The 23,336-nt window shown below is 41.4% G+C and overlaps 1 protein-coding gene across 1 annotated transcript; it reads left to right on the forward strand.

Moving 5' to 3' along the window:
* Nucleotides 1–6,749: 6,749 nt before the first annotated feature.
* On the forward strand, nt 6,750–16,482 carry NRBF2 (nuclear receptor binding factor 2). The gene is made up of 4 exons (XM_048506588.1): nt 6,750–6,921; nt 13,306–13,390; nt 14,086–14,126; nt 15,043–16,482. Exons 1-4 carry the CDS (start codon nt 6,874–6,876, stop codon nt 15,760–15,762), a joined length of 894 nt encoding a protein of 297 aa, XP_048362545.1. The 5' UTR covers nt 6,750–6,873; the 3' UTR covers nt 15,763–16,482.
* The last annotated feature ends 6,854 nt before the right edge of the window (nt 16,483–23,336 follow it).

Here is a 23,336-nt window from a genome sequence, read left to right on the forward strand (position 1 = left end):
AGCCTCTATCCAAATTACTGACCCAAATACCTGTAACGCAAATGCCTCTGTGAGGACACTGTGCTACTGCTTAAGACAGAGGAACATCTGGGATGAAATCTTTGAGTGACTTGATGCATAGCAGGTGTAACAGTGAGGAGCATTGTTGAACCAAGTGTTACCAGATTCCCCACATTTGCAAGGGCTTGTACAAGAGGAGTACTACAGATCTTCCCACATGGATGGAAAATATGATTGACTAATTTTCCAAGCAGCATATTTGAATGTAACCATGACATGGCAGATGTTTGTACAATTCCACATGAAGTCACAAAAGCTGAACAGATTTCCACAACTCACAGATAATGCCACTGGGAAATGCCAAATCATACATGACTTTTAATGGTAATTTTCTGGGCAATTTCAGTATATCTAATTGCCACATCACTCTGAAGTGAAACATTACCTCAGTTAGTATTCTCCCTTCTAGACAATTGTTATCATAGGATCTCATTACCTATAAACTCTTGGCAAAACTTGGGCCCATTCTCTCAGTATCTCTTGGGAGGAATCAAGTGGAATTCATTGCTTAAGTTGACCCAGTTCCCTCTGGTCACAGAAACTATTCTTAAATGACATTGTTTTAGATAGCAGCAGCCTTCCTAGGCCACCCACACCATTTAGAATGCTCTCCAGTTTATGGCCTTCTTTGCAGACTCTCTCAGCAACTCATTAGTTTTTGATAAATGCTTATATCCAAAGAAACCACTATGAACAGCAATGGAGAAAAAGTGGTGTTTCCTAATGGAAGAGTTCCCCTCCTTCAGAGCATACGCTCTCCAAAGCATGTCCAGGTTATCAGGATACCATTACTGGCCAGTGAACTTTCCCCAGCCCTTCTTGCAAGAACTGGCTTGGCATGCTTAGACTATGAGCAACAGGACCCCTTGTTTGACTCATCCTATGAAGTTCTCTGGGCCCAGGATAATAAATATATTTTGTCTGTAGAAAAATGTGTGTAAATATTTTCCAGCTGGGTGGAGGAGAAACTTGTCCAAGGCCATTGAAGCAGAGATAATATACTTGAGTGGGTCCATGTGATGGGTCTTAGTGCAAGAAGACTATTTTCACATGATGGATATTGCATATCTAGATCCAGGTTAAAAAATTATGTGACAGAGGGGTAGATGGAACAATGTTTATGCTCATCCACAACAAAGGCCTGGAAGAAACAGGGCTTGGAGAACTTCCCAGTCACTGGAACCTTCCAGACCTGTCCAGTCTTCTCCAAGATAAAATTGTATGTGTAGGCAGTGAATATCTGCTGAGTTACCTCTGTTTTTGCAGACCCACTCTAGATGATCCAGGCTCAGAGATAATGAGGAGGGGGCATCAACTTTTTGACTGAAAAGTTGACTGAAAAGTTTGTGCCTCTCAAAAGTCTCTCCTCATACTGGGGAGAAACTCCATTTCTTGACCAGCACCACTGAGAAAAGGAAAAGCTGCATCTTCTGCCTAATCACAGTGGCAGAATATCATAGGCAGCATCTGGCACAGAGGTTTGGGCAGGTCATAGTCCAGCTGGGTGAAAAGATGCTGCTTTTTCACCTAGGATGGGCTATTCCCCATTAATCAAAACAGTCTGGGGAAAAATGGAAGACTATGACCTTGACAGGCAGCTCCACAAACTAAAATTTATCATTTCAGGTTAAAATTAGCTTTTCGAGAGCTACAGTGTATCCTCCTAACCAGATACTATGCATACTGTCTTCAACTGTTGTCAGTAGTCAATAATTTTTCATGCACCTCTCGGTGCATAAAAATTGCTCTGTACACGTCTCGTGATACAGCAAAAGCAACATCCACAAACCCCACTCGCTTGTGGATCAGATCTTAAAGATCCCCCTTCAGGCTTGCCTGGCATCTACTTTACCCCCAAGCTTTTAATTAGGGATTTTATCTTGTCAGCTCTTTGATGGTCTTCTGTTTTATGTATGGTTGCCAACTCTGATATTGGAAGTTTTTAGAAGTTTTTGGGGTGGAGCCTGGGAAGGGCAGGGTTTGGCGAGGGGAGCAACCTCAGTGGGGTATAATGCCATAAAGTCCACCATCCAAAATAGCCATTTTCTCCTGGAAACTGATCTTTGTAACTCTGTATGGGAGATCAGCAGTCCCACCTGGAGACTAACAACCCTGGTTTACTTTCATATATATAAGTATATGTATCTATACGTATATAATGATGTATATGTATATACATATATGTATATAATGATGGTTATGTCTAATCATGGCTTGTGTTTGAATACTTTGATTTTTAATTGTAAACTGCCTTGAGCAGGATTCTGAAAAGGTAGTATAGAAATACTCTAAATAAATAAATATACAGGATACTTCTAAATTGTGATCTTCCGCCTGAATTGCATTACACAGGTTTAAGGATTACTGCAGAAATTATGAAATCATACTTAATTTATGGAAGGAAAACTGAAGGGAAGACAGGACATTGTTCAGTGTTGCTTACTAATTATCAACTTTATGAACAAAAATAGAGTACTGACCTGAACAAGTCTGGGTATTTTCCTGTGATAACAATTTTTTAAAAATCACTTCAGATCTGTTGTATCTCCTGCTACCTGCATAGCATAAAAAGAGAAAAAGCTCAGCTGCTGAATTTTTAGAAAATGTATCCAAATAAATACAGCAAGTTATTCTCAACTCCATTCTTTTGTCTAATGCAAATCAAGCTCCATCAAATCATGAGTTAGTACATTTTAGGACTACAAAAGCAAGGTCATCCACAAAACCAAGATCAATGAGCAAACAGCAGAAAAGAGCTAATAAAACTGAGGGAAATGTAAGCAGCATGGTAGTATGCAATTTGACTGCCATTGCATCTAACGGCCCAACCTACATAGAATTTAAGTAGATCATCAATCTGCAGCTGGATTAGTGACTACATTCTGGTCTTGGATCATCAAAGTATACACTTAATTAGTACAGCAGATCAGATATCAAGCGCTAAAATATAGGGCAGTATGAGTACAATGCAGCTCATTTGTGAACAACTGCCCTTCAGTCAATGCATTTTACCAAAGGTTTCAGGCTTTCAGCAACTGAGGAAAATCAGCGGGGCCCTGTTAGAAAACTTAAAGTGCACAGCCCAAGTATAAACCAAGCTATATGTTCAGGTTACAGAAAGAGAACATTGTAGTTGCTTGAAAAGAGCTGGTCACATCTGGGGTGTTTCAACCAAGGCAGGTGGCAAATGAGTTTTGATATGCTCTTCTTTCAAATTACGGAAGCCATTTTATCCAGTGCAGAAAACAATTCTTGTAGAAACTGAGAGTTCAACAGATTTGCAACATACAAGAAGAATCTTATTAGATTGCAGAAATCTTTAAGAACTTTAAGAACTCAAGTTCTTGTATAAATGCAAGACTTTAAATCCCAAACACTGTAAAATTTGGAATCTAGGACTAAAAGCTGAATCTCCTTTTGCCCAAACAGCATAAACAGATTTTTGGGATTTATAAGCCAAATGTTTCAAAGTTGTGAATATGAATCTCAAATATGTTTTATACATTTCCTTATTTACATTTTTACTGGAGAGTGCCCCTTTTTTTACCTGATAGTGTCCCTAAAATGATAACATTCCATGGCAAGTGGTTGTGCTTCAGCCTACCTCTCTTGTGCCAGCTCAGTACAGAAGCATGTATTACTATTAAGAGTTATATCTGAGGAAGGAAAGGGGAGGAATATGAATGCAATATGGGTTCCAAGAATAAGTTTGAATAAGGATTCAAGATCTGGTAATTAGAAGAAGCATGCTTCCTCCAAATCAGCAGAAATTGGTAGATTTTGCAAAATATCATACGTCATAGGGTTTGGGGAGGATACAATTGAGGAGAGGAAAAAGATTTAACTGGTTGTTGTTGTTTTTCCAGGCTGTGCTTCCTTAGATTTTTGCTCCTAATGTTTTGCCAGCATCTATGGTGACAGAGAAGCACATTTTTTAAAAAAATATATGGCTTCTTAGTAACAAACAATACTTGCTACAAGGACTGGTGTTCCACTGGATGGTATTTTGATATTATGGACCATAAACAGAGCAGCAGATTTAACCAGGGAGTGAGGAATGAACAAACAAGTAATATTAACTTATTTAAAACTGAACTCCACAGCATTCTTCCTAATATAGTACATACCCTGGGAATGATTTTGATGAACTTCTTGCCACTGAGAGGCATGGTGATGCAGTGACTAATTAAGATCAGTCATATCTTAAGCTAATCAAAATAAAGGAACATGTGTTAAGAGGCAACTAATCAGGTTTAAAGGATACTGAACAGTGAATATGCTTTATTTGCCTATGGGGACATTAACATTGGAAAATAATTAATTTTGCTTAGTCCCTGCAAATGCAATTTAGATCCAGGAACTCTGGTTTAACTTTGAAGCCTAAACAGACCTTTTAGCTCAATGGTAATACAGCGTGGAGTTACTTCATAGAATAATTAAGCTCTTTTCCCTTTAAAGAACTCTGGTCACTGAAGACACCTAGAGGATAAGAGTAGAAACTACAAGAGCTGAAATATTTTAGAGAGTTCTCAATTTCTTCAGAGGGAGCTCCAAAGACTTGTCTTTAACTTGCTTTTCTCATGTCCATAGGAATAACATATATTAATTTATAAATCCAGAGACAAGCTGTTAGTTATGTAATGTACAGGTCAAGAGTGTTGGGCTAAAATCTGGGAGACCCAGGTTTGAATCCCCACTCTGCCATGGAAGCTTGCCATGGCCAATTACACATTCAATCTAGACTACCTCACAGGATCATTGTAAAGATGCAGTGTACATATAATGGTAAAATAGACAAGAACGATGTAAGCTGCTTTGGTTTGCAACTAGGAGAAATGTGGGGTATAAATGAAGTAAATATAATACAAAAATAAATTGTAGGAATTTAATTTTCTTAGTAAATGTAATCCTTTGGATTAATGCTAATTATATTACAATAACACTATGTTTGTGCTTTTAAAATACTTTCTCTTTTGACAATGCATTTATGTTATTAAGGGGTATTTAATAAAATGTAAGATTTAAGATAAGAAAGGAAGGTGGCATACCGTGTTTCCCCCAAAATAAGACAGGGTCTTATATTAATTTTTGCTCCGAAAGTTGCATTAGGGCTTATTTTCAGGGGATGTCTCTCCCCCCCCCATGATTTTGCACCCCCATGTGACCAGATGAGCTGTGGTGGGGAATCTGTAACTAGGGCTTATTTTTAGAGTAGGATTTATATTTCAAGCACCCTCCAAAAATCCCGAAAAATCATGCTAGGGCTTATTTTGGGGGTAGGTCTTATTTTCAGGGAAATAGGGTAGTATAGCCCAATATCAGAAGACTGCAGAGGAAAGCAATGGCAAACCACTCAAGCTTCTCACTTGCCTATAAAGTCCCTTGTTAGGGTTGATATGAATTGGCTTTTATCCTAAGTTTGTAAGACTATGTAAAATTGTGTTTCAGTCTGTATTGTTTACTTGCATACCCACAGCCTATGGTTTTTGTTTCAATATAGTTGCACTGCATTCATTTCCAGTGAGTTTAGAACTATTTTTGTTGTCATTGTTCCCTTGGTTACACTAAACTCACCTTTTGTGTCTTTGAGGTTTCTCTTTGGCCAGATTCAGTGTTATGCCATCTGAAATTATCTGTGGAAGATATCAAAATGTAGCATATTCAGATAGGCATTGTCCCTGTAAGACTGGCTGCATGGAAACTATCCAGTATGCTCCATTTTATCACCCTTTCTATTTGGAAATTCAAACAAAGTGTCCAAGCCCTATTTTAGCAAATTGGACAGGGCTTTCTGGTTCTGCTAAGTTGTTCCTTCTGTTCGAATATAGGAATAAGTGAAAAAGTAGCAAAATGTTTGCAAGATGCCATAAAACTGCATCAAGATAAGCCAGGGAGATAAAGTGTCATTTTCTTTTTCTTTATGGAATTTGTGGTTATGGCTTGCTCTTGGGTTTGTTTATGGTTGCCTGGTATGTTTTATATGCCAATTCATGTTTTTTGTCTGTCTAAAAAAAAATGGACTCCATGATTTTTCCCAGGCAATCCTAAAGAGTAATTAACAGTCGGCCTTAGTAACTCATGCTAATTAATTGGAATTAATCAGTCCAATCCTAGGCAAGGTCCGCAGTCCCCGTGTCCACATTTCAACGTTGTGAGGTAAAACGCACTTTTACCAGGTAAAGGTGGCACTGAGGGAGCGAAAAGTCCCTGCCTGACAGGACATTTTGTCCCCCTTATAATAAGTACCACTGTAATTTCGCTTTCTACATCCGGATGCAGCTTTACATCTGCCTGTACTAGCAGCGCGGCGGCGCAACACAACTGAAAAAAGCATCGCAGCAAGAACAGTCTCTGCGCCCTTCACAAAAATGACCTTTAAAAAAACCGCCATAGAGAGCAAGAAAGAGCCCCGCCCCACTCTTGACTAGTGTTCCGAAATACCCGCCCACTCCAGCCCGTAAACCCCGCCTGAGAAGGAGACTGGTCCTTTAATCAACCGCTAAAGGGCGGGTGGGGCCAACGAGGAGACTGACAGGTCAAACCCTCCTTTCAGAAGGGGATTGGGAGGAGCCAAGGATTTCCCTTTAAGTGCTTGTCGTTGTCAAGGAGACCAGTGTTTTCGTGAGACGAGGGGCGGTGCCCGGCGAGGTGAGACTCCGCCTCAGTGATTGGCGTGGGGCGCGATGACGTCGCTGCTCGAGTGCGCGGGGCGGAAGCGCCTCGGTGCGGAGGTGTTTACGGCCGCTGGTCGCGGGCAGGGCCAGGCCGGGTCGGGCCGGCGGCGAGAGCGGCGCAGAGGCCGCCCCCGCGCCGATGTGCCCGCAGCCTCCCATGGAGGTGATGGAGGGGCCGCTCAACCTGGTAAGTCGCGGGGGAAGGAAAAGGGAGCAGCTCGGAACGGGGGAGCTGACGTGGCCTGGGGGGTTTCCACTTTTCGATGCTCCAGGGGAGGGATTGACGCGAAAAGAGATGCCTTGGCATTCTCGGGATGTGCCTCACAGCAGCTCTGTAAGGTAGGCCAGTGCAATCATCCCTTTGTTGCTTGTGAGGAGGGGGCTAAGCTCGGCAGGGGGGAAAAGGCCCACCACTGTCCTGCCTAGCGGATTGGTGGCAGAGGCAAGACTCCAATGAGGGGCTTCCCGGCCTCTCCGCTCGGAGGCTGGGTTTGTTTTGTTTTTTGTATTTTCATCTGCTCCTTTGCCCTCCCCACGTTTCATCACTCCTGTATGAAAACTCCAGACGTTCCTCTGTGCGCAGGACGAACCTCGATTCCCCGGATGCCACTGACGGTCAGTGGCCCATTGAGTCATAATCGCTCAATGAAACCTCAGTGTTCTGAAGCTGTCTGTCTCTCAAGACCAGCCGCATGTTTGCTTCCGCATCTAGATCAAGGTGCTGGTTCCTGCTTTTCAAGACCATTAGGGTCTGGGTCCCTCATACCTTTCCCTATATGAACTCAGAGGGACTTTAGCATCCTCAAAACGAGGTTTCCTCTCTTTTCCTTCTTTAAAGGAGGTGAGTTCTGTGACAGTCAACAGACAGTATTTGGCGATGTAGTGATACTATACTTCTGGACCCAGTACCAGTTTCTGCTGGTGTTTTGGTATGTGGGTGGTAAAATTGGCATGAATTTACATGTTTTTCCTGCATTATCACTGAGATCTTCCCACGTAATCCTGTGGGCTGTGGGCAGGATATTCTTTTCTAGTTGCAGACATCAATTCTGTTCTTTGGGAGGATGACCCCCCCCCCTTTGTTTTGTTCTGGGTTTTTTCAGCAAACCTAGAACTTGCCAGGTTTGTAGAAAGATCGCCCGCCTGGTTGAAGTCTCAGTTGGGTGGATTTTTTGGTCTACCCTCCAGAGTAAAGTTAAGAAAGTGTGCATGCTGTCTCACAACTGAAACAATACAACACAGCCAAACAAGTCAAGGCATAAACACAGCAAAATTATTTCAGAGTGCACATTTTCTTTAGAAAATGAGGTGAATTTGCTGCCGTCATATGCTGATTTTACTATCCTCACTTTGAAGGGATAATTTTATACATTTCCTACTGGGGTTCCCCACAGCAGGGCCAATTGGCCGCTGTCAGCTGATGGGAATTGTAGTCCATAACATCTGAGTGCCAAAGGTTCACACCGCTTTAGGTGCAGGGAGGACTTGGCATCTCCAGGATATTAGTGGATTGTTGGCCTCTTATCAGCTCCTTTGCCAGCAGGGCCAATTGGCCATGCTGTCAGGGGCTGATGGGAATTGTAGTCCATAACATCTGGAGTGCCAAAGGTTCGCCACCACGGCTTTAGAAGCTTCAACATAATACTTAGGCTGCATTCCAGCTACAGCTTCAGCAGTGAAATATACAATTTATGGAATTCAGTATCTTTTTAGGATTAGAACAATGTGAACTAAAAATATACAGGAACTTTAATCTCAGCAGTGAGCCCAGTGGCAAAGAGGCACTGGAACCAACACAACAGAGTGATGAACACAAAATGTACTGCTGCTTTTTCATAATGGACAAATATGTTGGAAGCTGGTTAAATGAAAAAAGAATAAGTATCTAATCAGAAATTGTAAGAATAGCTACAATTGGAGAAGTAACAGAAGATGCACTTTATCATATGTTTCTTTTGGATCGTGTAGTAAAAACTTCTAAGAGCAAAGTTGAGATGCAGATTAAAGTTCAAACTCAGACAACCTTGAAGAGTTTGTTGTTTAAACAAAAACAGGAAGTGATAACAGAGAAAGAGACAAATGATTAGTGACAAAAGTATGTGATAGCCAAAATATAGAAAGTATTTGTTGAGGGAAGCACGAAGTACTGTTTGCCTAGGCATGGGCTGGAGGTGGAATGTACTTGGCTATGGCATAGTTTTAGGCCTATGTGTGTCTGCTGTTCTGCTACTGCATAACTGGTTCCTATTTATCTACAGTAGGTCAAGGCAATGGATATTACTTTCCCCTTCTATTTTATCCTGTCAACAATTCTGTAAGGTAGGTTAGGTGGAAAGAGAATGACTGGCTTGAGATCATTATCCATGATAGAATGGGAATTTGAACCCAGGTGTCCTAGATCCTAGTCCAGCATTCACCATTATACCATACTGTATTCTGGAATTAATCAGAAATGCAAACATATTTAGTACATTTTTATCCTGCCCTTTATCCAAGGAGTTCATGGTAACGTATATCATTTTCCCTTGCATAAATGACCCTTACAACAACCCTGTGTTGACCAGCAAACCTCAAGGCAGAATGGGTTTCCTAGTCTAACAACCACTACAACTTGTGATCAAATGTACTACAAAGAGGGAGACTGACCACTTGGTATGAACAAGGACTTTAAGGTGACATAAAGAAATAAACACTTATACAAGGGGGCAGTAGGAATCATAGATACTGCAGAATCAGGCTAAAGATGCAGAAAGTGTGGGAGATATATTTAACACCTTCCCTCAGACACAATAACAGTACTTGAGTAAAACTGAAAGACCTCCTTCACTTACTGACAGACTGGGAAACATACTAACCCACTTCCTAGCTCTGACCATTAGACCATCTAGCCCAGATTTGAATCCTTTCAGTCAGAGGTTTTCCCCCAGCCTGGTACCTAAATGGTGGTAACCTACATAAAAAGCATGTGGCCTGGTGAGCTGCAGCTATTCAGTCAGTCATTTGGATTGAAAAAGTGCAGCAGAGAAGACTAGAATATCACAGATATTTTATGATAACCCATAGTTTTTACCAAATGCATTGAATGGAACCCTATGGCGGACTGTTCATCTCTAAACTATACATGATGGCGGTTGTGGCTGAGTGGTTTAACTTTGTATTGGACAGACATCAATGTTTAAATCTGGAAAAAGAAGGAAATGTGTTAAGCCTGTGTTATAGAATCCTTTGTTGCTCAGTGGACTAGGAAATAACATCCCTGTCAGTTGTATGTTAAGTACATGAAGTAACTGAAATTTTACTTTCATAAATCAGGTGAATAAATAGACTTGCATTGACATGGAATCTCCAGATAGAGTGTTCAATACCCCCTCCCCCACCGCCACATGCTTTTGAAGTGTGGGAGTTTAAATTAAGGATTAGAAGAACATTCTAGAGGAAATTGGTCAATAACCTGCTATTCCAGTTCTTTAATTGTGCAGCAATTTGTAGAGTTTCTAAGTAGGAAACCTTTCACGAGTGGGTGGTTCCAAAACTATGCATGGCTGTTTAGTAACACTTGGATTTGGAGCAGGGAGTAATTTTGGCAAGTGCCATCAGACTGCTGACAGCTCTCAGGATCATCACTGAAATAACGAGGGGTCTGTCTGGATTATTTTGAAACGCCCAGCCTCTGTTGGAAGAACAGTAAACCTTAAGGATCGGCAAGGCACCAGGAATCCTGGGCTGCTTCTGTTCCATCATTGCACATGTAGTCAGGGAAGTAGAACCCCAATTACCTATGCTGGCTGGCATTCAGTAATAGGTGTTCAGTCTCCATGTTTTATTTCCTTTTGGAGACCATTCTGAAGCTTACACTGCATAGTTTACGTCTGTTTGCCTTGTCCTGTTCCATAAATCTTGGCACTGAAGAGATGTTGATGCTTTGGAAAGGTTGCCCTCTGATCCCAAGGCAGGGATCTGTAATCCAGTTTCATTGATAGTGAAAATTGCCGTTAAGTCACAGCTGGCTTTCAGCAGCTCCTTAAGGTTTTCAAGGCAAGAGATGTTCGAAGGTAGTTTACCATTGCATGCCTCTGCTTAACAACCCTAAATGTCCTTGGTGATCTCCCAACCAAATACTAACCAGGGCTAGCCTCAGCTATCCTGGTCAGGGCCAAGTTTCTTTAGGAAGTAAATAATACTGTTCTTATCTAAAAATAGGCTTACAACAGTAAATGCTCATTTCCAAAGACCCCTATATGTGTCAGTGTAGGCAAAACCCATCTGTCAAGGGACATCTCTGTGGACATTCTTAGAGGATATTTCCCATCTTCACTTACTATTCCAGATTGTAGTCCTTATGCTTCCTCTCCTCTAAGTCAGCAAACTCTGGTAGTTCTCACTGTTTAGTTTTCAGAGGCATGGACACTTTCTTATAATGCTTGTTCAGTTATGAGTCTCTCCCTCTTCTGTGTCACTCTTGTTGCAAAGCAGCTGAGTCTGGGTTTTCGCTGGGATGGCTGCTTGGCAGTGAAGGAGAACTAGCCACTTCCTGCTGCTGGAGTCTGCCAACATCCAAGTCCTGCCTTCACTGCCACGAATTCCCCACAACCATATGTGGTCAGGAGGAAGACAAAACAGCTGCACAAATCCAATTCAGGATCAGCCACTCAGAGCAGCACCAGAATAACTTCTCCAGTGTTGCTTCAAACAAAAGCTGGATTCTAATGATTTTGTGCTCTTGCAGCACGTCTGGCTAGGAAGCCAATTCAGTCACTAGATGCTCTGTAATTAGGAACAGTGCAGCTTGCACAGGGGCTTGGCATATATACACGTGCCTATTGTCTTGAGGTTTTATGCAGAGAAAATAAAAAGGAACACCTTCAAGGAATGGAAAAACAAAAACCCACAGTATGAACTAATGTGAGAAGTATACCATTGTAAACAGTATTCAGCATACCAATAACAAGTGTGTAAATACACAGGGGAAAAACAGTATAAATACATCAAAAAGGAGCCAAGACACATGACAAATCATGGATCACCAGGCAAACTGCATTTCAGGTAGATCTTCATCGGACCATCTCTGAGTTATCCAGTTTATTATTATTTTTAAACAGCCAGCCAATTCAAATCAAAGAACCAAAAAAAGATCTCTCACACTGATGTTGTTTCACATCCAACGCAGCACATGGTATGTCATGTGTGCTAACTTTTTTTGGCATATTGTACATTTGTACTGTTTTTGTATTTGCATACTTATTAATACACTGAATATTGTCCACCGTTGCAATTCATCATGTTTGTTCATGTTGGCATTTGCAATTGGCACTTAACAATACACTCCTATTTTCACATATCTCCTTGCAGTTTTACTGAATACAAATAACATGGAAACACTAGAAGCAGCCTGGTTGGTTTGTGGCAATCAAAGCACGTTAAAATTTGAACCCGCACACAATGTTTATTTATTGGATTTGTATTCCACCCTATCTCCATAGGGCTCAAGGCAGGTCACAATATAAAATCAATTACACAATCCATGCAGATGAACAGCTGGAAGCCTTCACAAAGAGCAACAGTTTAAGAAAGTATTTCTCCCGCATGTGCAGTTCACTGCAAGCCCCTGTGTACAACTTTGCTAAATAGTAGTGTGGTGTTAGATAAGCTTCTCTTAACCCATGTGAGATTGCATACTCTACTATGACAGAATACTTTCCGTAATTCTCTGAATGGGTCAGGACGGATGTATGAATCAATCCATCTGCTTGCTTATATTGGCTGTAGAAGGTGCTGGAGGGAGGAGTTTTCCCTTATGAGCATGCTGTTCGATAGCAAGTGAAGAAAAAGCTGGTTAGAGGTCTGCATATTTCAGGAGTTGCCCAGAGCACCTCTCTTCCAATGAGGTTTCTAATTAACAGCTCCATGTTTCAAAACTGGGAATAATCGGATCCTTCACACCCTTGGTTTAGAAAAGAAGAAGAGAGAAAGGCAGGGAGACAACAGCATCAGGTGACTGCTAAATCATTTCAGTGCTGCAATTGCATGTGACAATCAGATGTCAAACACCATGTCCTAATAAGGTGTGAACAACCCCTGAAGCAATCATGACCAGCAGGTGAAGCTAGAAGGGACCCTGTGTTTTCCTGTGTTCCTGTTGTTTTTGGGGAAAAACTGAGTTCCAGTCCAAGATGTGTGCGCATGTGCTGTTGCTGTTTTTTGCTGCAGGGTGAAAATATCTAAGGCTGGTGATGCATCTAAAGGATTGTATATCATAAAGGCTGTGTGCGATGACAGCTGTGTTTGGGGCATGGTGGGGTAGTTTCTCACAAAGGAAGATGTTTGGTGGGATAGAGTCCCTGCAAGGAGGTCTTGGATGCAGTGAAATTGTGTTCATGAACTAAGGCTCCTGAAGGAACAAAATAAGGCTATGCCAAACAACAAACAGGAATTTAAAATTCTTTTGAGAAAAACTGTGGCAATCAGAGAGGCAAATGTGGCCTTTTATGGTACAGTCACCTTTGCATGTCAGTTTTTTGTGACTGTAATAAGCATACACACTATTCCAGTAGTGCTTTGTTTTTCTTTGAAGGCTCATCAGCAAAGCCGAAAAGCTGACCGCTTGGTGGCAGCAGGGAAATACGAAGAAGCCATTGCTTGTCACAAAAAGGCATCTGGTGAGTACCCGGTGTAGTCATTGTTGAATAGATGCGTACCTATGACAAGGCCTTCCATAAAGGCAAAGTGTATGTTTTAACAACAGTAGATGATGCAAAAGCCTGAACCTGGAAGATGATATCTGATGTATCTCTAGGCTTTAGGGCATGTGCAGGAACCTTGGTGAAGGTAAGTGGGTGTGTGTTTGGTTAGCACCTCTTTGGGAGACTTCTTGGGTTCTGTAAGGAAGAAGAGTGTGGTAGAACTAGAACAAATAAAAGAGGGGATAATAATTTTTAGTCTTGACAAGGTGGTTGTAGAGAAGCAGTGATTGCAGACATAATGAAATTACTCTCCCAGGATCACACAGAGAAGGAAAACTCATTTATAGAGGTGGTTAGCAGTGCAATCCTATGCAGAGTTGCTCCAGGCTAAGATTAGGGTTGTATTGTAAAGTAGCAGGCAGAACTTTAACCTTGGCTATCAATGCTGGAGTTCTGTGAAAGGTTTTAAGAAGCTGGTTTTCAAGAATTTTTCATCTCAGTAGAGAGCAGAGGCTTCCCTCTTTAATCAAGTGGCAAAATCCAATTTTTGTTTTTTGTAAAGCTGTTGCAATACCAGTCATGTGTTCATTTACTGGGGCTGAAGATTTAGTCACAACCAGACTTTGAGGCTTCTCTGTGGCCTAAACATTTCTCATTTTATGTTTACATAGCTTATCTTTTGGAGGCCATGAAGCTGACACAATCGGATCAGGTGAGATTACACTCGTTAAGTTGTAATGATGCCACCTCTGGGAGTGACTCATCTGTATGACCATGAGAATCAACTGGCAAGCTGGCATTCTAGAAAGGCAAAACACTGTGTAGGAGGGGTAAGGGAGGACATGCCGTGGAGATGCAGTTTCATTTCGGGAACACTGTGTGGTTAAATCAGTTGCTGTCAGGTTGTATGAGCTTAGCCTACAGTAAATCTACTGTATGTGTCTAGAAAATATAGGGTGGATTTATCTGTGTAAAGGGTGGGGCTTTATATAGTTCCCTAATTATTAGATTTGTTCTGCCCAGGAACTTCATGTGAAAGTGGCAGGTGATTTTGTTTTCTGTTTTTAAAAATTACGCTTAAATCACCTTCCATTTCATTTATTTAGTACTTGGATCAGCATCATAAAAGTAGCTGATCCAAAAGCCTCCTTTATGCGCCCAGTGGAAAAAATCATGGTCTTGCGCTGATATGTACTACTTATCAAAGGTAGTTTTGGTGGTGGTGAAGTTTCTTCTCCCAATGAAGATTGCTTCCTGTGCAAATTGTGTGTGTGTGTGTGTTTTAAATAGGCTTAATTAATGTTATGCAAGCATAAAATGGGGAAACTTCAGTCCAAGAATAAATGACTGAGAATGATGGAATGGTTACGAATGTTTGTTTTCTTAGCATCAGATACTCAACAAGCAGTGCAACAGCAGGGTAACAGATTTTAAATTTCCAGCACCAAGCTTGAGTACCCGTTATTTATTTTTGTGTGAGATTAGAACACCAATTACGGGGGAAAGAATGTTTGGAGGCATATAAATAGAGGTTGAGTTTTTCCCTGTACATCTAAGGATAGTAGAATGTAACTTGAGAGGGTGATGCAGCTAACAGAAATTGAACTTCTGTTGTTATCTTTGTACAGGCCCAGTTATCATTGGAATTACAAAGGGATAGTCACCTGAAACAGATACTGCTAATCCAAGAGCGATGGAAGAGAGCAAAGAGGGAGGAGAGGATAAAGACGCAACAAGCTGCTGACAAGGATAGTGCATCATATCTGCACGCTTCCTATAAGCCAACGGTTGAGGAATCTGATGATCAAAACGTGTCAACTCCCAGTAGCCTAAAATACAACCCCTCTCCAGAGAAGGATTCGCAGGCAATTCCTGGCCTCTTTGATAGGGAGCCAGATACACTACTGTTTCTGCTCCAGACCAGAAAGAAACCAGCAGAAGTCCGTGTTGGAAGCAAAACTCCAAAGGATGACAAGACAAAAATTGAGGAACAGGCCACCAAAATTGCTGATCTAGAACGTCACGTGGAAGTTCTCTTAGCCGAAAACGAGAGATTAAGGCGAGAGAACAAGCAGCTCAAAGCAGAGCGAGCCAGGCTGCTCAGGTCTCCCCTGGAGAAGGAGCTGGATGTCGATGCTGACTTTGTTGAGAAGTCAGAATTGTGGGGCCTGCCGCAACATACTGAAGCTGCTGCAACATCAGCCTCCACCTGGCAGAAATTTACAACCAACACAGGGAAGGCCAAGGACATTCCAATACCCAGCCTTCCCCCACTGGACATTCCATCCCCTGAGCTCCCCCTCTTGGAGCTCTCAGAGGATATTCTGAAGGGACTCATGAACAGCTAAGTGGAGACCATAACTCACCTGTAGCTCAGCAAAGTCCAAAAAAAAGGGAAAGCCTCTGCCACGGGCCGAAATAGTAACTACCGCCCTAACAAGTGAGAAAATCTCATGTCACTGGAAAAAGAACCCATGTCATTGGATTGATTGACCAGTGCTTACAGTTTACCATCGTTGGTAAAAACTAAGCCGTGTCTCTTGACTCTTTTCAAGCCAAATGTGGGTGAGACATTCAAGCGTAACCGTCTTGGAGGGCCCTAAGGTATGCTATGTGTAACAGGCCTCTCCAATGCCATAAAATCATGCAAAGCCTAAATTGGTATGAGCCAGACGGGGGACGACTTCAAAGACATTTTTCTGTCATGCATTCAATTGTTATTTGAATTGTGCACAAAAAAACTCCTCAATAGAGTGGATGTCACCTCTGTTCCTTTACCGGATGGCTCTATGTGCCACGCTTTTGCTCTCCTGGCTTAATATAATGTCAGCCAGTCAGGAGAATTCCATTTTTCTGAAGGAACCAAACTAGTTCTATTAATTTTTTTTGATTTGTTATTTTTTTATTTGTTTACATAATCAGGGTGCTTCATAATGTGTTTTCTTTATAAGGAACTGCTAGGCATTGTTTTAAGCAAATTCAGAGACGAACAATCCTTGATGCATGAATGGACATGTGGACATAATGGTAGTTGCCAGAGCTTGATTGAAAATAAAATGTTTCAGGTCTGTTCTGAATCTTTTTCTTGGTGCCTTCAGCAGAGGCCATCCGGCTACTGGTGAAAAACAAATACACCAACAGAGCTTGATGGAGCGACATTTGGCCTCAGCTGTGGGGCAGGTATTTTGCCCTTGAACAGAGAGTTTCTATTTTTAGCTGCCCTAGCAGGTAACCACTGCCATATCTTGCAGGAATGTTCTAATCCATTTAAATGAATGCCCGTTAGTTGTGTGTGGGGGAACATGTTTCTGTTTGACCTGAAGCAAATTATTGGGTGCTACTAAGTTGTAGTGATACTTACTCTCTCTACCCAGTTTGTCATTTTATAATGTTAAAGCTGCCCGTGTTTTGACAAGGTTTATCACACTTCTTAATTAATTCTGTAGGTGAGCATTGCCCCACTGGAAAAGCCAAATTCCAGTTCTAAAATCTCAATATATTCAATCTTTCCAGTTGCTCCTCAATTTCTAGTTCTTTTTAAGGTACTCCTTTAATACTCATAGTTAAGACCACCACCTCTATGGATAAAGGCAGAGGTTGTTGATGGCTGAAATGAAAAGATCCCAGGGGTTTAACTTCGCCTCTATAAAACTTGTTTTTTTTCTAGAACACCAGACCCTATGTTAAGATTTATGTTTAGCTTTGGCCCTAAAAAATATGCTGTAGTAATAGAACTACACCAAGAAAATTACTTCTTCTTTTACTTAGTAAATGTTTAATTGCTTTCCTTATATAGGTTCTTCTTTTTCCCTGCACCCGGTCCTTTATGATTTTGCCTAGCTCTTCATCAGTCATACTGCCTGACCTGGCTAATCAAATGTTCTTGAGGTGGAATGAGGGCAAGGAAGATCCTCTCTTTCTCCAGTGGTTGATGCCCAGATGTGGACATGCCAGTTCATTAACATGTGAAGTGATCTTGGGTTAGAATATACGTATAGGTTTGAATTTGTGAAGAGTTGTTTTACATGATGACAATCACTTGAAGCCCTGTCAAAGTATCTTTGTATTAATAGTGCTGCTTAGTGGATAACAACATTGCCCTGTTCTAAAACTGTTTCCACTTGTGGTCTTGAAGATAAAGCCAGTCTGTGGATTGACAGGCCTGTCATATTTGCTGCAATCCTTGGACGTTTCAGCAAAACATCTGCCACTTCAGGCATTACGCTAGCTGTACTGAACTTAAGCAGAAGCAAAGTACAGTGAGAACCTTTGTATTAATTGACACACATTGCACGACTTGAGGCAGTGAAGACCTATAGCACGCTATCTAGCCAATGTTTACTTCTGTGATTTTCAAACTTTCTTCCTGGAAGGAACTTTCCACAGAATGTCTGCTTAGGGGCCTGCACCACAGAAGTTCACGTTGTGGATTTGGGTCATATTCTAGTAGGACACATATTGCGGCCCTCTGTGGATTGAATGTACTTCCAAGAGCATACCTATCGCTGTAGCTGAACATAGATGGGGTGATTTGGAGTGCAGGGACAAGGTGTCTGGTTAAATGAGCAGACCATTTCCCCAGATCTTAATATAGATCATACAACACAGCTTTTAAAAAATCATAACAGGCTCTTGCCTCCAGTTTCACCTGAGCAAAACACTCAAAAGTTAAGAAAATGGGGGTGTGCCTATACTGTTTAAAAATTCTCCAATTTATAAATACACTCAGGCTAAGCCTTTCAAGTTGTCCAACAATTTAATGTCATGGAGAGAACTTTAAAGTGTCTCAGATGTAACAGTCAAATAAGGCTAAAATCTGTCTCAGTAGCTACCTCTTTGTTTGGAAACGGTATAAGTTATCAGTATCTTGAAGACAGAGACAAAAAAGCCTGTTTATGAAACCTTCATTCAGAAAACTCAGCTACAGGTATGAAAAACTGGTTCTACAATGTAGGAAAAGGATGTGGAATAAAAGATTACAAGCCAATTTAGATGGAAAGGACCACTGTGCATAATTTCAACATGACAGCTAACTTGGAATCAGTATTTGTTTTTATACTCATAGAAGCTTTCTGAAGATCAGCATACATCTGTTTTTCCAATGCAAGAGTTATAGTGTCTGAGCAACTGGGGGTATCTGTGCTGCCTTGGCCAAGACACAAGACCGCTACATGATCATAGGAAGAAACCATTTTGTAATCTAATCTGCACAATACTGCCATTTTCATCCAAAAACAGCCCTGAAACAATTCTGCAGGTACATACGCTCTTGTAGCCTTCTTGAAACAAAAGCATAACAACATAGCAGCAAAGCATAATTTTTTATAAAGCATAATAACATGGCAGCAAAGAATAGAAAAAGAGAACACAAGAAAAAGAATAAAGCCCAAAGAAAAGCAGCACCCAGAAAAAGTGAAAATAAAAATCTAGAGAATGGAGAAATGAAAAAGTGGAAGGCAGCTTCTAAAAGCCACACAGCTGACACACATTCTGGGTTGTATCAGAGCTGATGGGTCAAAAAACAAAGACCCAAACGTGTTCACCTGTCGAATGACACTGCCTAATGCCAGCAATTGCCCAGCAATCGCTCCTTTCAGTAATGTGTGGTGGAGAGCTCCCAAAGGCTCATCTGTCTCTAAAGCATCATCTTCCCCATAAATCCATGCCCTCTCATGGCTTTAAAGGGGAGGGGAGAATGTTCAAAGGAACGAATTAGAACTCAGAATACAATATATAGAAAGCAGATGGGGGAAAAACCCTCAAAGATTGGAAATGTGCAGCAAACTATATACAGTACTGGATATTCTTGTTAACAAGTTATTAAACTAAAGCACTGACATGTTCTTCTACCTGGAGTGTTTAAAATGTTTTCTGAGGTGTCCTTATTGCTATCAAACCTCTGCTAGTTCAGTTACTAGCAGAGAATTTGTGACACTCTGCAAGGAAAGATTACATCTGTTAATAAAACAGTTTCTTAAAAGCAACTGTCTGATACTAGGATTGCAAAATTTTCATTATACAGTAAACAAAAATTGATAGAAGTGCTATAGTTTTGAGCTTTTGAATCGCTTCTATTTCAATGGGAATCACAACATATCAGGCTGAGGCTGGACCGCACTCCTAGGCTTGGATCACATGGAAAGTTTTGATAGATTGATGGAGACTTTCACCAATGTTGCCACCAGGTAGTGTTCCTGCTGAGGTCTGAGTCTTCAGGTTTAATGTAAAATAAGAATCAAGTCAGCACAGCAAAAACACCATGTTGTGGTTTGTTCAGTCCACTACTTAGAAGCCAAACCATGGTTTGAACGCCCAAACATGGATGTAAACCTTCGAGTTTACAGTTGTGTCATCTCCAGATATCACACCAAATCATAGTGCAAACTATACCTTGCAAAACCACTTCTAACAGTAAGTTTGGATTGGAGCACCACTTGCAGAAGTAAATGTTTCCCTATGCTGCTGGAGCCTGCTTTTCCTCTTGGGGAGGTTCCATAAACGTTAAAGCATGTAGACCAAAGTGAGCAACAAAGGGGAGGGGCTGTTGTGGGTCTTCTGGCCAGTGTGGCTGTGGTCTGGTAGTTTTTGCTCCTAACTTTTCGCCCACATCTACGGCTGGCATCGTCGGAGGTATGTCACGGCAAGATGTGTTTCCATGGCACACATCTCACCATGACATATCTGAAGATGCCAGCCGTAGATGCAGGCAAACCATTAGGAGCAAAAACTACCAGACCCAAGATCACAAGGCCTGAAAAACGCACAACAGTTTATTCCATTTACATAAGCCTTCAACAATATAAATGGGAGTGGCTCTGCCCTGAAAAAGCAGCAGCAGTAAAAGTCAACCTTCCTTTTCTGATGTTAGAAGTACGGTTTATCTCATGGTTTCAGATTCTGATTTGTTTTATCAACTGCCACAAGACACTATAGCAAACCACACAAAGATTTCCTTAGCTACGGTTTAAGGTGGTATCTGAAATAAGCCATTGTTGTTTCACCTGAGAACATTTGTTGCTGCGTGAAACACATACGCAGTTGCCACCAGCTGAACAGAAAAAGGCTTATCCATATTTCCTTCTGTGCCGTATTCTGTTAATTTGGGGCCTTCCTCCTAATGAAGTGCATTAGGTATCAGGGAAGAAGCGTTCCCATTAATATAGGGAAAGCCTCAGCAAAATATTTAATCCTTTGCAAAAATCACTTTACATAAGCGCTTGCAACTCAACACAATATGTTTACCTGGTTATATTCAACAGATCAGAATTACTGGAATGCTGCATTCTTATAAATGCTTTTCAATGTACTGCAGAAAATTTCCATTGTAGAAAAAACTTTGGTATGCACTGGCTTATTGCCTGCACCTGGATAAGGTTTCATTTTGCTCAATCTCCTCCCATTATTTATCACTATTTCTAGTAAATTGAGTGCCACATATGGAAGGGCTGGACTTTGTTCATGTAGACTGGCAGGGGGAATACTGTAAGGAGGACTGCCCATGCACTGAAAATACTCCAAGGAATGGTGTGTCTACCATGGCGGCAGGGGGTGCTATGCTTGCCAACAGAAAACTACTACTAACCCACATGACATGAGAACAGGTGTAATTTTGTGGTAAGTTTCTTTCCTCACAAGAAAGCTTCCTCCCGCTGTATTAATTTGTGTCATACTTTTGTTGCTTTTCCAGAAAAGACTCCCCAAAATTTTATTTTTTAGGAGAAAAGTACAAATACAACAAATACAAAACCTTTAATGGCATATAAGGAGAAAAGTAGCTCTTGGCCTGAATTCTTCGACATCTGCCAGGTCTCCTTGCTGAGGTATCCCTTCAAGCAGTTTATAGAATGAATGCCAATCTGCTGCTAGCTGGGGAAGAAAAGCCATAGGATTATGCCAATTAATGTACAATAACTCAACAAAGCTGCAGAATGGGTCATACTTATGCAAATACTATCTGCCAAATTTCCCCTAATAAGACACATGCAAAGGTAAAAACCTCACACTGAGATTCCGCTTGTTAAAAGGGAGTGTCCTGTGAGAAAATGACTAAGATTGCTTCGGTTACATCAACACCTGCTACCAAAAAAAAGGAATCCATTCTTCAAAGTAAATGGGAGGCAAAGGAGATAGAATGAATCTGAGGAACACATAAGTGAAGCAGCACCAGTAAGACTTGTAATATTTATACCAGCTACAGCAAGAAAAGGCTTTCCAGCAGCTAAAGAGAGCCAGTGTGGTGTAGTGGTTAAGAGCAGGTGCACTCTAATCTGGGGTTTGATTCCCCACTCTGCCACTTGAGCTGTGGAGGCTTATCTGGTGAACCAGATTAGCTTGTGCACTCCAACACATGCCAGCTGGGTGACTTTGGGCTAGTCACAGTTCTTCAGAGCTCTCTCAGCCCCACCTCACAGGGTGCCTGTTGGGGAAGCGGGTGGAAAGGAGATTGTCAGCCGCTTTGAGTTTCCTTACAGGAGAAAAAGGGGGGATATAAATCCAAACTCTTCTTCTCTAAAGACTCCATGCATCTCCAAACCTTACTAAAGTTTATGAAGCTTCAGTAAAAATCATAGACTATTATCAAGCCTTAAAGTATCAATACCTAAAGATAAGAGGCTGAAGATTAATGTACATAAAGGACTGTCTCATGTTGGTGAAACAATGCAAAAGGTGGATCAGAAACAGGGACCCACATTACAGCCAGTCACTTGCTATTTATTCAGTCGCTAAAGGAAAAGTTTATACACTGGTCATTACTTGTCCACCCTCTTCAGACATTCACTGGGTTTTTGTTATCCAGAGGTAGGATATTGGTACAATAGCATCACATAAACTGTTAGAGAATCACATCACTGAAGTCTAAATATTGCTTGGTAGTTATTTTTTTTTAGTATTTTATGCTGAAAGATAAAACTTCCAAAGTCCTCAGACTAAGCCAACAGGAAGATCAAACAAACCTGTTTTATTTGAATAATTTATACTGCTGATGTTTCTTAGAATGTAGTGACCATGTTATACAATTTGAGAACCTTTTGTGAACATCACACACACATTTGGATTTGCATCCTGATAAGAGGTATAGAAGCATATATGTGCTGTGTGTTTGAAACTATCATAAGAACAAGCCAGCTGGATCAGACCAGAGTCCATCTAGTCTGCTACTCGCAGTGGCCCACCAGGTGCCTTTGGGAGCTCCCATGCAGGATGTGAAAGCAATGGCCTTCTGTGGCTGTTGCTCCTGAGCACCTGGTCTGTTAAAGCATTTGCAATCTCAGATCAAAGAGGATCAAGATTGGTAGCCATAAATTGACTTCTCCTCCATAAATCTGTCCAAGCCCCTCTTAAAGCTATCCAGGTTAGTGGCCACATTCCCACGGAACTATCAACTAAGACAGCCAAATCCCTTTCCTGGTCTGTGACTGATAGCACTGACCCTTGTAACTTGTATGTGAAGTTTGGATTTTTTGCCCCTATGTGCATCACTTTGCATTTTGCTACATTGAACTGCATTTGCCATTTCTTAGCCCACTCACCTAATTTATCAAGGTCCGCTTGGAGCTCTTCGCAATCCTTTGCGGTTCTCACCACCCTACATAATTTGGTATCATCCGCAAACTTGGCCACCACGCTACCCACCCCTACTTCCAGGTCATTTATGAATAGGTTAAAGAGCACTGGTCCCAAAACGGATCCCTGGAGGACACCACTCCATACATCTCTCCATTGTGATAACTTCCCATTTACACCCACTCTTTGCTTCCTGTTTCTTAACCAGTTTTTAATCCATAGGAGGACTTCCCCTCTTATTCCTTGATTGCTGAGTTTTCTCAATAGTCTCTGGTGAGGAACTTTGTCAAAAGCCTTTTGGAAATCCAAGTAGACAATGTCCACTGGTTCCCCCTTATCCACATGCCTGTTTACACCC

Source organism: Sphaerodactylus townsendi, linkage group LG08, assembly GCF_021028975.2.
Source record: "Sphaerodactylus townsendi isolate TG3544 linkage group LG08, MPM_Stown_v2.3, whole genome shotgun sequence".
NCBI lineage: Eukaryota > Metazoa > Chordata > Lepidosauria > Squamata > Sphaerodactylidae > Sphaerodactylus > Sphaerodactylus townsendi.